The 17,262-nt window shown below is 40.8% G+C and overlaps 1 protein-coding gene across 2 annotated transcripts in view; it reads right to left on the bottom strand.

Annotated features, from left to right (window-relative positions):
• Positions 1-265: 265 nt before the first annotated feature.
• Oga (O-GlcNAcase) overlaps positions 266-17,262 on the bottom strand; it is a 31,928-nt gene continuing 14,931 nt past the window's right edge. For both annotated transcript variants that reach the window (XM_090346037.1, XM_090346036.1), the window contains exons 8-16: positions 16,485-16,643; positions 14,360-14,973; positions 11,667-11,841; positions 8,136-8,221; positions 7,081-7,185; positions 4,338-4,423; positions 3,880-4,072; positions 2,520-2,679; positions 266-2,281 (exon numbers count right to left, since the gene is read on the bottom strand). In XM_090346037.1, the coding sequence (XP_090202163.1) occupies positions 2,145-2,281; positions 2,520-2,679; positions 3,880-4,072; positions 4,338-4,423; positions 7,081-7,185; positions 8,136-8,221; positions 11,667-11,841; positions 14,360-14,973; positions 16,485-16,643 (1,715 nt within the window). In that variant the 3' untranslated portion in view covers positions 266-2,144. The remainder of the gene's footprint in view (positions 2,282-2,519; positions 2,680-3,879; positions 4,073-4,337; positions 4,424-7,080; positions 7,186-8,135; positions 8,222-11,666; positions 11,842-14,359; positions 14,974-16,484; positions 16,644-17,262) is intronic.

The following is a 17,262-nucleotide window of genomic DNA, read 5'->3' as shown; positions in this document are numbered from 1 at the left end:
ATCGAATTCTGTACAGCCCCTGACTACATATGGCAGAAACTTGGTCACTGCCTTTTCGTGCCACAATGGTAGCAAGGTGACCTAGCTGAAAAGCCAGCCTTACTCGTCTTAGCTTTTGTCTTTACTGGGAAGGCGAGGAGGGCTGCCTTCAAGGTCCAGTCTCCACCTTGGAACAGCTGAGGAAAGGTCAAATCCTGTTCTTGAGTGTGGCCTAAGAAGGTAGGCACGGTAATTAAGTAATAAATACAGTTAGCACACCACCACACAGGTTCACTTCCAAGTTTTATTTTGCCTCTTGCATGATCTTCATAATTTTACAGCTCATTATCTACAGGAACTGAGTTGTGATCTAAACAATGAAATGTCATTCCAACCGTAATAAATACTCATAACCATGGAAGATAGCATAGCACTTTACAATCCAGGAGTGATGAGGGTGTACAGACTTGTTTCACAGTTAAGGTGTGACCAATCAGCCAAAATGATTATTAAAAGCCAAGATTATAATTAAAAGCAACTTGTATAAAAACCCTGATTTCTAAGAGATTGACTGAAATCCTCCCAATAAATGTTATAAACTGTACTCTACCGCTTGAGATGTATTCAAAGAAAACAGAGTAACATTCATGGGTCTTAAACCATACCTAGTAGGGATTTTTTCACTTCAGCCCTCAAGAAGGCAAATTCCTTTCAACTTTCCAACACATTATATCCTCCTAATAGTACATGATTTTTACTCTAAAACAAGATCTTCTCCCTCACTCATTAAGCATATCCTTTAGACAATGTTTAAGACTCAAATCCTAAACTGGTGGGAACTATATGAAGGAAAATCATGTTTTCTTCTTTGACTCTCATGTTAGCTGATGTAAAACTGCAGGGAAAAAAACCCAGTTAAGAATCTAGGAAAAAGCCAGCAATGATGAAAAAAATGAATCCTGCAGATTACCTGCCAGCCTCATGCTCAGAACCCTTAAAAACACCAAGCTAAATTAAAATACATGAAGTTTTCAAAATCCGTGATTAAAGGGATAAGGATAACCATAAATCATTGGTTAAAGTGTACTCATTTCTTCAGTTAAAAATCAGATACAAACATGCAAGAATTAAAGACTGATTCAGTTAAACCAGTAGTAACTGACATCAAATGACAACCGATCAAAGGGCCAATGAGACCACCCAGTCTCCTTACCCTCCCTACAATGATGTCAAAACTAACATTTCACAGGCTCATCTGTTATTTTTCAGAAGTGAAAGCACTTTGCAACAGATTAGCATCCTATGAAGTTAGGCTCTCATATCCAAAATGGTCATGGCCTACCTAGCCCTATATGGGAGGCACTTTAAAAAATAAAGCTTATTAGGAAAATAAAAAAAGAAAAAAAAATCTACTTTCCACTGATTGATATTATTCAAAGTGCCATCCTAAATGAACCTTTTATTTTTGAAAGGAAAAAAATTTTTTTTTCAAAACAGTAAGCAGAAAAGAAGTCAGACTACAGCAAAATTATATACAAATAAATCTACAAGTTTGTCCATTTTAGGCTTCTGCCACAAACAACTGCACATTTGTCCCTACAAAACACAACATGCTTGAAACAATGGTTACTACAGAAAGGTAATTGGCCCTGACTTAGAAAAGGCGGGGGAGGGGGAGGGTGGTATGGGTGGGGAGGGCAGAAAACTTGCCCAAACTAAACATTTAAACTAATGCCATAGCCATCTTATTTGGAAAATCCACCCTGAAGCCTCTGAAACCCACTATATCTTTCTCATCACTGCCAAAAAGTGACACAGTGATTTCTGATTACTGTTAGGTGAGAAATGCAACCACACTGGATGCAGAAAGTAGTGCTGACTACATTTATTGAAGACCCTTTTCCCTAGAGAAGCCCATGTAAGAGGTCCTGGAACCTAATCAGCCACAAGACTCAAAAGCGGGCCCAACATCCATTTCACATAGGATTTGGCAATACTATCTTCTTCCAACCAGTGAGTAGTCTGAAAGTGTGTAGTTTAGTTTCCAATTCAATTGGCTGATTTGTTGCCACTCAAAGAAGATGAGCTGTTATGACGACCCCAACCACCAATCACAAGGTGGAGGTGAGAGACTTTAAACAGCTCCCTCATGCTGGCAGACAGTGTCACAGGCTGCGACCAAGTATAACCACGTCCTTTGGAAAGCCTTCCATTTTTGCAATTTCAAAACAGCCTAACTTGCTGTAAAATTCCAGGATTCTTTTATCATCTGGTCTCACTTCACAGAAAGCCCCTCGGGAGCCTAGAAATGAAACAAATGTTTATAATGTGAATTAGGAATATGAACTACAATCTTTAATGTATTTAAAGCAGAAAAGTAAATTTCACTTCATACAATGTGTAAAACTCGTATTATTGAAAAATCAGTGAAATTCTTCTCTCCAAAAGAAAAACTCATACTTTTAGAGTCAAGTATGAAGAAATTTATTCTGAAATACTCTTCTGCCCAAATAATGTTAAGTCTACCAATTCATACTCACCATTCGCCTTCAGTGAAGACAGGAGACAAGCCATCATGCTTTTGGCCACACTAGGGTCAGTTACTTTTTTGTGAATATCCATCTTTATCAAAGAAGGAAAGTTGGCAAGAAAAGTTTCCGGCAATACTTCCTGTTCTTCATGGAAACTCAACATTATTTTCTGAAAAAGTTACAATCTTTTAACTTAACAATGACTTGTATATCTATATCCAAGATCTGAGTCAACAGAAAAACGAAAGCAGTATTAATTCTTCCAGTTATTATGTAAGTAGCACAGGGAGTATAATAAGTAAAACATTTTCACTTTAAAAAAGTTTATCTAGCCAGGTACCCGTGGCCTATAAATCCTAGCTAGTCAGGAGGCTGAGATCTGAGGATCATGGTTCAAAGCCAGCCAAGGCAGGGAAGGCCCTGAGAATATTATCTCCAATTAACTACAAGAAAAAAAAAAAAAAAAAAAAGAAAAGGGGGCCGGGAGTTTGGCCTAGTGGTTAAAGTGCTTGCCTCGCATGCATGAAGACCCGGGTTCGATTCCTCGGTACCACATGCATAGAAAAAAGCTGGAAGTGGTGCTGAGGCTCAAGTGGTAGAGCTCTAGCCTTGAGAAAGTCCAAGGACAGGGCTCAGGCCCTGAGCTCAAGCCCAGGACTGGCAAAAAAAAAAAAAAAAAGGAAGTGGCCCTGTGGCTCAAGTGGCACTGTGGCTCAAAGTGCTAATGCACTGGAGCCTCAAGCTGAAGAGCTCAGGGATAGTACCCAGGCCCAGAGTTCAAGCCCCAGACTTGACAAAAAAAAAAAAAAATAGAAGTTTAACTAAGCAGCCATAGATATAGCTCACCAGTAAAACAGTTGCTTAGACACTGGGTTAATCTCTTGCTGTGGATCAACTGGTGGAGTGCTAGCCTTGATAAAGCCCAAGGACAGTGCCCAGGACCTGAATTCAAGCCCCAGGAATTGGGGGAGGGGGGGGAGAGAAATGACAAAAAAGAACCTTCCAGGTTTGTCAGCCCAGGCTGGCTCTGAACCTCAATTTTTTTTTTTGCCAGTGCTGGAGCTTGAACTCTAGGCCTGAGCACTATCCCTGGGCTTTCTCAAGGCTAGAGCTCTATTACTTGAGCAGTACCACTATTTCTGGCCTTTTCTATGTATATGGTACTGAGGAATCGAACCCAGGTCTTTGTGCATGCTAGGCAAGATTCCCAGCTCTGAATCTCAATTTTTATATCACAATCTCTTGAATATTTAGGATTAAAAGTGTGAACTACTAGAGACTGGCTTACTTTTCATATTTTAATAAGTACTTTATGAAAACAAGAAAAATAAACCAATGGCCATAGTATAATTCTAAACTAGTGTTTTACCTCAGCCTCTGAGAGTTCTTTATCACCATTTGGCTTGGTGTACTTCTCCTGCATGAAGGGAATCCAGGAAATTTTACATTTTTTAATAAAGGGTGTCACATCTACAGTGCCCAAGGCATAACCACATATGCCATCTTCATCTTCCAGGACAAAACAGTAATCCAGACTTAGGGAAAGCAGCCCGCCTACTAACCTGCTCAGAAGGAGAGAGGCTAGAGTAAGCTTATAAATTACTAACATGAAATTCAGAATTCAGTGATGCAAGGCTCAATATACTTCAATGATAACTTAAGCAAATTACAACTTAAGCAAACTACATCTGGTATAAAAAAATTGGAAATAAACACAGTTCTAGATTTTTATAAAGGTAACCTGGAACTGAAGAAAAAGCACTTCTTTTCAGTTATCACCTCCCCTCAATGAATGTCTACTCCCAAGTCCAAATCAACATCACATACTTGTCTCCAATAAGGTCAGGCTGACTTTGAAAAGGCAAACCCACTCCATCATCATACATTTCTCTGCAAATCTTGTACACGGAAGCCTGAAAATACAATCTAGTTAGGCAACACATCAAGAAAAATGGCAACATATTCTATCAATGACTTCTAAGAAGCCAGGGACAGGGTGGTATATGCCTTTAATCCCAGCACTCAGCATTCTGAGGCAGGCAGGAGAGTTAAGAGACTAGCCTGGCTACACAGTAAAACTACCTTCAGCCACCCCACCCCCCAAAAAAAACCCAAAAACAAGAGATATAGGTCAGGAGGGAATACCAAAGTATCTGACCTGCCACAGATATTACTTAATGCTTTAGTGACTAACGATCCACTGGGCTGGGGTTGTGGATCAGTGGCAAGAACACTTGCTTTAGCATGATGCTCAAGGCCCCGAGTTCATTCCCCAGAATAATCAAGACAAAAAACAAAAAAGACATTTACTGAATCATTTGTGGAAAACAGCATGGATTTAGTAAACACTGAAAATTATTTCGTAGGGTATGGTTTTTAGTAGTTACGGTGTGGATTGAAAAATCCAGCAAACTTACGAGTTTCAAAGTCTCTCAACTTCACTTTTTGAGACAGGATCTCACTATGTAATCCAGAATGTCCTCAGCCTTCTGAGTGCTGAGGACTACAGGCAAAGTCTCTCAACTTTATTTAAGAATCGTTATACAATGCTTTAAAGCTGTTACTGTCTTTAATCAGGCTTTTCTTTTTTCTTTTTTTGGCCACACTGGGGGTTGAACTCAGGACCTCACGCTTGCTAGGCAGGTACTGTACCGCTGAGCCACCAGCCAGGCTTGCTTTCCTTTATAGCCAACTGTCAATAGTCTGTAGGTATTAACAGAAAATTACAGCATTTTAGACACAGTATTTTATAATTCCAACTCTAAGTTCATTTGACTTTTCACATTTTTGCTTAACTTCTTTTTTTCATGGCTGGAACTCTGCCACTTGAATTGGTGTCACAGCCTTTTCCGCTCAGACTGACTTTGAACCCAGATCCTCAGATCTCGGCCTCCTGATTAGCTAGAATTGTAGATGTGAGCCACCAGTGGCAGATGGTACTGGGATTTGGTCTCAAGAGCTTCATGCTTGCTAAGCAGGTATTCTTACCACTGAGCCACACCTCTAGCCCTGAGGTTTTTTTTTTTTTTGCCAATCCTGGGCCTTGAACTCAGGGCCTGGGCATTGTCCTTGGGCTTTCTCAAGGCTAGAGCTCTATTTCTGGCTTTTTTTAATTTATGTGGTACCAAGGAATTGAACCTCGGTCTTCGTGCATACTAGGCAAGCACTCTACCAACAGGCTAAACGCCCAGCTCTAGCCCTGATTTTTATTCATTGCTTTTGATAGTCTGGCTTCCTGACTATCCAGTTCTGATCCCATTTACATTAGGCTTATGGTAGCTAGGGCACTTGCCACTGTGCCCACCTTTTCATTGAGGAGGAGTCTGGACTTTTTTGTGTGTGTATGCCAGTCCTAGGACTTGAACTCAGGGCCTGAGCATTGTTCCTGAACTTCGTTGGCTGAAGGCTAGATCTCTAGCACTTGAGCCACAGTTCCAGTTCTAGTCTTTATGTTTTTTGTTTTTCCTTGAGTTTATTGGAGATAAGAGTCTTACAGACTTTCATGCCTGGGCTGGCTTTGAACCACAATCCTTAGATCTCAGCCTCCTAAGTAGGCAGGAGAAAAATGAAAGAACTTAGCACAACATTTATAAGTCTACAAGTCTATGTTGGTGCCCTTAGGTTCTTCCTCATGTTTCTGTGGCCTATATCAACTTCAGTTAACTTTAGTTAAGGTCTGAAGTTTGTACTTTAAGGATTATAGTAACACTTTGGATCTGGGAAGTCCCGGTCCCCCTACCCACCAAAGGCTCAAGTGTTGAAAGCATGATCGCTGACAACACAGCAGGGGGTGGCAGAGACCATATAGTGGAGGTGGCAGAGGCTAGAAGGTGGGGCCTAGCTGGAAGGAGTCAGTTGTGCCTCTGAATATTTTATCCCAGTCTCCCAACTTCCTCTATTTTCCAGACACAAGCCATGAAGGGAGTAGTTTTTCTCTATGATCTTCTTATGCTATTACTGCCTCAGGTCAAGCCCCCCAAACTACGGTGCCAACCAACCTCAGACTAAAACCATGAGCAAAACAAAACAAAACAAAAAAACCACTTTTTTGGTTGGTCATGGAGGCTTGAACTCTGGGCCTGGGTGCTGTCCCTGAGTTCTTCAGCTCAAAGCTAGCATTTTACCAAAACCACTTTTTTTTTAAAAAAAAAAAAAGGTATTTTTTGGCACAGCAATTGAAGGCCAACACAAAGGTGCATCTCAGGGATTATCTGCCTAAAACGTCAGAACAATAAGAAAAAAGGCAGTAAAGTTTGTACTTTAAACACAAAAAAGATTCTCCATCCCCCACCCCTAACCCCCAAGTCCTGGGCTTGAGCTCAGGGCCTGAGCATTGTCCTTGGACTTTCTCAAGGCTAGAGCTCTACCACTTGAGCCTCAGCACCACTTCCGGCATTTTCTACACATATGGTACCAAGGAATCAAACCTGGGTCTTCGTGCATTGCTAGGCAGGCACTGTACCACTAGGCCAAACTCCCAGCCCAAGAGACTCTCCTTTCAACTGGTGAGTTTAAAGGAAAGTTGCAGGTGTGCAGGTAAGCAACACACAAGGTGAAGGCAGACAATTACCTCATCTTTTGGAAAGTATGGTCTGATGGTGTAGACTTTGGAGGTAGGAGTCAGGGGGGGTGGCTGGAAAAAGAGATCATTTGCCCCATCAATTGGCAACAAACGCTGGAGGAAGAAAAAGAGGGATACGGAATTAGTACAAAGAAAATAGTCACTTCTTTAAATGAGTGTGCACTGCAGATTACCAACTTAACATTAACTGGCTACTGCAGGCAGACCTAAAGAAGAGGGGTATACTATTCTTTACTATATAAACACTTCTCTGCTGGGAATGGGGAGTGCTTCTGAGTAGAAATTACCCAAACTAAGTAGTGCACTGAATATTATTAAGTTTAAATTTACAATAAAAGCAGTAACAACAACAAAAAATGATTCCAACTATGACATATTTTTTCTTTTTTAAATCAATCTTAAATAGACCATCTTTCTACTACAAGATGGCAGAACAGAATGTCAGGAGGAGAGGTTTGGTCTGAAGAGGGTTATCTGTCCAGGAGACGCTTTATCCCCAAAGCAATGCGCTTCAGTTTGCTGTGCGCAGCAGAGCACCTGTTGGGGGGAGAAAAGTAGAGTACCTGAAAAGTCCATGAACAATTCCCATAGCAAAAAACACTTTGTATTTGTTCATATTTCCACAGATGACTCAAGCATATCACTGATATAATAACTGGAAAAATGCCCCAAAGCCCTTTACCATTAATTTGCATATTTAGTCATCTTTTTTTTGCTCATGGAGTTTCCACTGGCAAACAAGCATGCGCGCATTGTGCATTGCGGGCGCAGATTTAAATGCTGTGCGACCTGCAAAGAAACAATGTGAAGTGTACACCTAGAGCCGCTGCGCTTCGCAGGCGCGGGGGGATTGGCAGCATCTCCTTCAGAAATTACTGTGAAAGAGGAGGAAAATTTGATTTAAAAATCCAACATTGTAACTAAATTAAATTTGGGACTAGAGAGCCTTCGGCAGACCAATCCTTCCAGCCATCTGATGCGCAACATAAGGTTTCTCATAAAACAAAGAAAATGTCAATTCAGTTGTGAATTCATATTGATACCTGGAACTCTCCTGCTAGACCACCTCTAAAGGCCCAGGGTTCTTGGTCTCCAATTAAGAACTGTGCTGAAGAATGACTACGACACCCTGTTGAGATCAGATCCAAGCGGAGAATGTTACGAGAAAGGGGATTTCCTGGGGTCTCAAATGTCCAACAAACTAGCAAACACTTCGTGGAAATAGCTCTCTAACAATAATATTCCAGGGTTGCAGGGCAAGGCTGTGATAATAATTATATTTTTAAAATTATAACATTTCATTACTGATGTTCCTTCTAGTTATTGAAACTTTTAGCAGTCCTCAAATTATTGAAAGGAAAGTAAATCCCAAATTTTGTGGGTCAACTTTATGTATTCCTTAGTTATAGCACTATAAACCCAAGCCAGCTATTTGCTCTATTATGAAATTAGTCACTAAAAACTTAAATGACAACAGATAAGACATTTTATTATCACAGCCCATAAAGGAATTAAACCTGTCTGAAGTCACATTGTACATTTTAAGGAAGGGTACAGGAAAAGGGAAAAGGGAAAGGATAATCTTGTCAGAAAACTAAGGTCAGCAGAATAAATTGTTACTAAGTTGACAAAGTAAAACACAATGGTTTTTATCTGGGCAAGGACAATCCAAATTCAGACTTGACTAGGTAGAAAAACAGTCCAGTAGATTCTGAGAACTAGGGGAGCCAATTAATACGCCTAATTTGTCCAGAGTTAAAACATACTTTTCTTCAAAGCATGACAGTATCTCTGGTTACTCTAATCGGCAGTATCTTTGCAATGCATGGAACACATGCATGGAGCAGTAGGCTTTTAGGTCCAGAAGTCTCTATGTAAGGTCACATATGTGCGTCGTCATTTAATTTCACAGGTAATAAAGCTAATTAACAATGAAAAGATCATTAAAGGCAAGGATTTGGAAAACAAATCTGTATCACCTGCCTAGTCTTCTGACAAGATATTAGCAGCGCAATATAGTTCTTTTCCATTTGAAGACAGCATTCTAACTCCTGTTCAAGTTAACAGTCTCATCAGTTTAAGATATAGTGTGCTAGTCAGACAGTCCCAAAGCAAATCAAATTTTTGTTGACAATTCAAGCCCATTAAGAGATTATATCTGGGTTTGTCATGATTTAGGGGTAGGGTTTTTTCAATACACAAAATATTAGTATTTGTAAATATGAAATAGGGTCAAAATTTGTAGACTGTAAAGAAAACTTGCCCCATTCCATAACTCAGTGTGATTTACACTGCACGAAAAAACTATACTTCTCAAACTTTAAGATCAGCCAATTTCCCCTACCCCACACTTTGAGACTACAACATAACTAGCACTTCCAACTATTACATTAAGAAAGCTGCATGTACGAAGAGCTGTATAAATGAAAACATCGTTAATGCCTCAGTCGCTGCGCAAACGTGACTTCAGTTCATGACTAATGCCCTCAATTCTACCTGAACTACCTCACAGATAGAACCTCTCAATTTAAACTAATTAATCATGACGCGCTGTGAACATCTGCCGCTGTCCATCCAATAGTAGTAGACACTTGTGCTGAGGATTCTCCCATCTGTACACAATGGGGAAGAAGATAATAGAAGTTATTAGTAATCAAAAGTACTGCATAGCCACATTCTTTAAAGGACTGAATGCCAGCTGGATTGGAAAGAGAAGGAAAACAGAGTTCTTTAATCTTAGCCCTCTGAAATCACTAGACAACAATGAAAATATCTTTCCTTTTATGAGCATTTGAAGAGCTACATTGACTATACAAAACTAAAATATTCTGACCTATCGTGTACAACAATCTGTATAAACTGGGAAAATTACGTCTGTAATTGCATAATACAGAGAATATAGCCTAATGAAGAATAATGCATATAAAATCATAAACCTAACTTTTAGCAATTCATGAGTTTTGAGTATCAAGCACTTTAAGTGCTATATTATTCTCAAGCTCAATCCATATTTGAAGGGCTACAAAGTGGCAGAGCACTTGGTTGGCAGGCACAAGGTCCTGGGGGCTGGCTCACTATCCAGTATGTCCAGGTTCCAAATTCGAGGGTCTTAGAAATTTAAGATGTAAATGCTGTAAAGATTGCTTATCGTAGGGCACTGGTAACACACACCTACAATCCTAGCTACTCAGAGAGGCTGAGATATGATCATCATTGTTTAAAGCCAACCTGGGCAGACAAAGAAATACTCTATCTAGGATTACAGGTGTGAGCCACGCGCCTGGCTAAAGAAATACTCTTATTTCCAATTCACCAGCAAAAAGCGGCAATTGGAGGCATGGCTCAAATGGTAAGAGTACCAGCTGTGAATGAATGAAAAAGCAAAGCAAAAGCTCTAGGCCTGCAGTTCAAGCCCCAGTACTAGCACATACCTACAGAAAAGATTATAGTCCCCTGGCCAGAGGCTTAGAAGGTAAACACTATCATCTTAACCACCAACTGAGATTTTTTTCCTGAGCCTTATAAAGCAATTATCTCCAGTCTACAAAAGGGGTTCTAGAACCTTCTAACAAAGGGTCTAAAATCTACCTGCTGTACTTCAAATTAACAGAGAACTCTTTTCTCAGCCAATTTAGATGTACCACATAAAAAAGAGTGTTTCTTTCTTTCTTTTTGTATTCAAGAGCCCAAAGTTACATGGGCAGATAATGAAATGTCTCATTATGTCCTGATTAAGCTCATGGTATTTCAGACCATGTACTTTACAACAGAGACCATGCATTCTTCATGGTATTTATGACTACTATGAAAACTATGACATGTCTGTCAGCTTTGCTGCCTGCTGTGTGCTATATGGAAGTCCATTACATATTCCTTATAGCTGGATTGAAAACCTGGAAATAAAATGAGATCCCTATAAAATTTGGCCATGCTGGTGCTTTTTACTAATTTCCAGAAAAAAAAAAATCACTGTTTTCAAAAGTCCAGTGAATAAAACAAAGTTTTAGGGGACTTTCATTTCTATCCCCTGCTAAAACCAATTACTTGGTAGAGGGATAAAGAAAAAAACATGTGAAATAATACTGAATAGCACCAGAATAGCCTTCCACTAAAGCTCGCATGCGCACAGGGCTGGGAGGATGGCATCCTCTTGCCAGGCCCCTTGGGTCATTTCAGCAGTTGTTCTATTAAACACAGCACTAATGTTAACAAGACACAGCAAGCAGCAGAAGCATATAAAGTCACATTTCATAGAGTCTTATCTCCAAATCAGGTAAAAATAGTATACAAGGTTCCATCCAGGAAGCATTCAGTCAGAGCAAGTTAAAGTCAGTACTTTCTAACATATTTTCAAGATATTTATGCTGAATTAGCCCAAGGGAGAAAAATCGGTGTTAAATCACTAAGACTTGAATCTCAAGTCTTCAACAATGACTATCTTTGAAAGAAATGTAGGCACAGAACTGAAAAGGATTTTGAAATATGCCAATTCCCTAAAATGGTTTTCTCCCTGTGGGATAATTTCTTTAAAAGGATAAATATATATTGGAAGAGATTATTCCTGGTGCACCTACCTAACCACTGTACAAAAGACTTCACCATAGACATTATACTCTTGATATCCCACACATAGGAATACATGTCATAGAGGATTGTCCTGTTGGCACAATTGGAAAGCCGAGTGAACATTCCCATCACTAGTCCACACATCTCCTCAAACTTGGCTGCTCGTGACCGCCATTCTTCAATCTATCGAGGATAAGTAAAAGAAGGAAACAACTATAAGCTTAACAGTTATAAACTAAGCTGTTTTATCAGGTATCCTCAACAGTAATGAACCAGTAACTTAAACACGGGTTAAGAAGTTAAAAGTCCAGCTGGACATGGTAACTCACGCCTATAATCCTAGCTACTTAGGAGGCTGAGATCTGAGGATCGTGGTTCAAAGCCAGCCCGGGCACTAAAGGCACTAAAGTCCCACTAAAGTCTGTGAGAAACTCTTATCTCCAATTAACCACTAGAAAACCAGTAGTGTCACTGTGGCTCAAGGGACAGGGCGGTAAAATCTTGAGCTGAAGAGCCCAGGGACAACGCCCAGGGTGGTAGTCTTGAGCTGAGCGAGCTCGGGGACAGCGCCCACAACAGACAAAAAGAAAGAAGTTAATAATCTGGGGCCAGGAGTGTGGCCTAGTACAGTGCTTGCCTAGCATGCACTAAGGCCTGGGTTCAATTCCTCAGTACCACACAGGAAGAAAAGCCAGAAGGAAGTAGTGATGTGGCTCAAGTGGTAGAGTGCTAACGTTGAAAAAGTTCATGGACAGTGTCCCAGCCCTGAGTTCAAGCCCCAGGAGAAATGAAAGAAATAAGGGGAAAGGGAGACAGAGGAGAGAGAAGGGGGGAGGGAGAAAGGGAGGAGGAGGGAGAGAAATTAATAGTCTGTCTTTTCAAATTGACATATATGCCTAAAATAATCCTAACTACTGTTAACTGACCAGATTCAGTACAGCCTATGTTATCACTTTAAAACATATTCTGAGTTCAAACCACAGAATACATTCAAGCCAGGCTGGCTGGCTAGCTGCTCACACCTGAAATCCTAGCTACTCAGGATGCTGAGATCTGAGGATAATGGTACAAAGCCAGGCTGGGCAAAGAATTCTGTGACTTTTTTTTTTTTTTGGGGGGGGGGGGGGTCTTGGGGCTTGGACTCTGGGCCTGGGCGCTGTCCCCGAGCTTTTCAGTTCAAGGCTACCTCTTTACCCCTGAGCCTGGCACTGTCCCTGAGCTCTTTAGCTCAAGGCTACCACCCTACCCCTAGAGCCATAGCCCTTTTCTAGTGATTAATTGGAGATTAGACTCTCATGGACTTCAGTGCCCAGGCTGAATTTGAACCTTGATCCTCAGCCTCCTGAGTAGCTAGGATTACAGGCATGAGCCACCAAGCCCAGCTTTTTTTTTTGGGGGGGGGGGGAACTTGAACTCAGAGCCTGAGCACTGTCCTTGGGTTTTCTCAAGGCTTGTGCTCTATCACTTGAGCCACAGCACTACTTCTGGCTTTTCTATGTATGTATATGAGTTTTTGTGCATGCTAGGCAAGCAGTCTACTGCTTGGCCAAATTCTAGGCCAGACTCTTATCTCCAATTAACTACTAAAAAGGCAACTGTGGCTCAAGTGGTAGAACACTATCCTTGAGCAAAAAAAAGCTTAAAAAACAGCACCTAGGCCCTTCAAGTCTCAGGACCAACACACACATATACACACGAAAAGAACATTCTAAAGTGTGATCAACTTTCTAATTTCCACTGTTCTGGTTACTATAGGCTCAGGCCTAATTTCCTATGTACTTGGGAGGTACAGATTAGGAAGAATAGCAAACAGTTACCGAGACCCTGATCCCAACCAACAAGCCAGAAATGGTAGTATGAGAATGACCAAGAAAGCTCAGGTAGTAGAGCCCTAACCTTGAGAAAAGCCCAAGGACAGTACCCTGGACCTGAGTTCAAGCCCCAGGACTGGCCAAAAAAAAAAAAAAAAAAAAGAATGGCTAAGAGGCCAGGTGCCAGTGACTCATTGGCTCATACATGTAATCCTAGCTACTCAGGCGATATATGAAGATCTCGGTTTGAAGCCAGCCCAGGCAGGAAAGCCTGTGAGACATCTCTAATTTGAGAAAAAGCTAAAAGTAGCCCCAGTAGCACTGTGGCTCAAACTTTGAGCTAAAAGGAGTTCAGGGACAGTGTCTAGGCCTAGAGTTTGAGCCTCCGAACTGGCAAAAAAAAAAAAAAAAAAAAAAGGCGTGGTGGCTCATGCCTGTGATCCTAGCTACACAGGAGGCTGAGATCTGAGGATCTTGGTTCAAAGCCAGTCCACGGCACTGACGACTGTAAGACTCTTATCTCCAATTAACCACTAGAAAATTGGAAGTGGAACTGAGGTTCAAGGAGTGGGGTGGTAGCTCAGGAACAATGCCCAGGTCCAGAGTTCAGGCCCCATGACTGACCCAAAAAAAAAAAAAAAGAATGGTAAGAGGATAGTGGCTCAAGTGGTAGAACACTTGCAAGACACTGAGTTCCAAACCCTACTGCTGCCAAAAAACAATAACAAAAAGCAACACTCTTAGCATGTAAAACCATCCAGGCTAAACAAGTCTGGCAAAACTGGATATAGTGGTATAATCCTAACACTTAGGAGGTAGAGACAGGAGGATGGGAAGTTGTAGACCAGCTTGAGCTACAGGTGACATCAAATTAATTTAAGCAAACTTACTTTTTCAGAGTCTTTTCCTTTGCAATTGACACTGACAACACTGCTATTTGCTCGAAGCCACTGGAATTCCCGTAGCATCTGTGCTCCTTTGGGTCCATGCTCATAAGGAAGATAGAACAAATCAGCAAGTAACTGCAAATCCTCTAGAGTCACTGGTTCTGCAGTATATAAAGGCTTTTCATTAGGCCCTGGTACAAACTGCTCCTTGTTTGTTTGCTCATCAGTTTGCATAGGGGCAATATCACTAATGCAATCTTCTTGCATAGACATCTCTGGGGATTTTGATTCTGCTATACTCTCCTTATCTGTGTCCATTGGTTTCAACTCCTCTGTCATTTTAGCTTCAACAATTTCAGTTAATATTTGATTGTCATTCTTTTGGTCTCCTTCTTCTTGTTTTTCTACTACCATGTCCATGGGTTCCTCATCGGGCTGTTTCTTTTCTTCTTCCTTGGTCAGGGCTGTAGGTTCACCACTCAAAGCTGTTCCCTGGCTCATAATGGGCTCCTGGTAAACAGTGGTGACCACTGTTGTGGCATTTAAAGATGGTGCTGTAACCAAGGGAGTGCCATCGACTACACTTGCTTTAGAGCCACTGTGTGCAACTTGCCTACCTAGAAAATAGAAAGAGAACAAAATAAACTCAGATACACTTTTCCTGAAGCCAAATCTGTCATCAGACCTCAATTTGAGATTCAAAATGCTTTGGGCTCTGAAAAAAGTGAAATTTCTCTAAACCACCAAGAAACTAGGAATGAAGGAGTATTTATGTGTTGTTACAGGTAATAAACATTTTTTTTTTTTTTGACAATCCTAGAGCTTGAACTCAGGGCCTGAGCACTGTCCTTGGGCTTTCCTCAAGGCTAGGACTCTACCACTTGAGCCATAGCACCACTTCTGGCTTTTTCTGTGTATGTGGTACAGAGGAATCTAACTCTGGCTTCATGAATGCTAGGCAAGCACTCTACCACTAGGCCAAACTCCCGGCCCAATATCTTTAAACATATATGCCAACATCTATTATTAGCTTTTTTGGGGGGTCAGTCTCGGGCTTGAACTCAGGGTCTGAGCACCATCATTGGGCTTTCTCAAGGCTAGACTCTACCACTTGAGCCACAGCACCACTTCCAGCTTTATGTATGTGATACTTCGGAATCGAACCTGGGTCTTTGTGTATGTTAGGTAAGCACTCTTACCACCAGGCCAAACTCCCAGCCTCTATCTTCTCTTTTGAAGATCTACATTTAAAACTAATTTTTAAAAATTAGTATTTCATCAAGAGCTATTTAAAATCAAAAGTATGATTTCAGAGACAGCAGGCTATAGTGGTAAAATATCTGCCTTGTGAGTACTAAGTCCTAAGGACCCTAAACCCCAGTACCACTAAACAAACAAACAAAACACACTTTACTCTCAAATGAAGTAGAGCTGCCTGGCAAGTATAAATAAGAGTACAAACCCCAGTGTCATCACTAACACACACACACACACACACACACACACACACACACACACACACACACACACAAAAGTCCTATTGATTATTATTGTTAGCTGTGGGCTTTGAACTCAAGAGCCTGGGCATTGTCCCTAACCTCTTTTGCTCAAAGCTAGTGCGCTATCAACTTTAAGCCACAGCTTCACCCCCAATTTTCTGGTACTCTCTTGCCCAGGCTGGGTATGAGATCCTCAGATCTCATCCCGAGTAACTAGGTAGGATTACAGGCCTGAGCCACTAGCACTTGGCCATATCTACTTTAATTTCACTTTGCTTAAATATAAGAGCTAGCTGGGCACTTGGCTCACACCTGTAATCCTAGCTACTTGGGACACTGAGATATGGAGAAAAGCAATTTCAAAGCCAGCTCAAACAGAATATCCTCCAAAAACAATCAACAATGGAGTGCTGGCCTAGTAGTAGAGTGCTTGCCTAACATGCACAAAGACCCAGGTTTGATTCCTCAGTACCACATACATAGAAAAGCCAGAAGTGGGGCTGTGACTCAAGTGGCAGAGTGCAGGCCCTAAGTTCAAGCCCCAGGACTAGCAAAAGAAAAAAAACAGCATTCTTTACACTGGAACTCTACCATGCCACACAGGCCCTTATAAAAACAGTCAAACTCACTGCTATACTGGTGAGGTACACCGAAGTCCTGCAGCCATTCAGTCAGGGCTAGCTTGAGAGCCATCTGAGGACTATATAGAACATCAGTTTCAATATCTTCATCACTGCCTTCATTTTCTAACTTTATCTGGATCGATACAGTACTGTCTTCACTATCAGCTGAAAGAAAAGCACGAAAACAGTTTTGGTTACAAAAATCTCCTTACAAGAGAGAGGGATGAGTCTAGCCTCAGTAAAATCATGCGGAACTAGAACCTTAAATACAAAAATGCAAATATGACTAAGATTCTCAACTAATCTTTCATCTGCAATAAAATCACTTAACTGTTCCACTAATGGCTACTTATCCAATTGAAATAAGAAATACTATGTTAACAATCATTGGAAAATTTTACCATAAATGACTACTGAATATAAATTATTGAAAATGCAAGGTTGGAGTTACTATGCATTCCAATGAGAAAAAATAAGCCTCAGTCTTTGGGGGCTTATATAACTTCATTATTAATGAATGCAGCTGAGGGAGAAGAACAGGAAAATTAACAGAACACTCATAGGAGCACAGATAAAACAATAAGCAGGTAGAACCAAGTACAGAAAATTAAGTCTGCGTCGTTAGCTGGGGGTGATAAGTGCTATTATTCCACAGTATATTTAAAAGACACATAAGTTACAGAGTAGATTAAAGCTATATTCCTAATTTTGTGCTTTGTACTGGGCAGACAGTATTGTTTATTAGGTCAGTAAATAGTAGAAGTTTCTGGCCCTGAATCACAAC

The sequence above is a fragment of the Megascapheus bottae genome, chromosome 15, assembly GCF_031878675.1.
Source record: "Megascapheus bottae isolate mThoBot1 chromosome 15, mThoBot2.hap1, whole genome shotgun sequence".
NCBI lineage: Eukaryota > Metazoa > Chordata > Mammalia > Rodentia > Geomyidae > Megascapheus > Megascapheus bottae.
The sequence above is the reverse complement of the archived record's forward strand: the minus strand, read 5'-3'. Positions and strand labels throughout refer to the sequence as shown.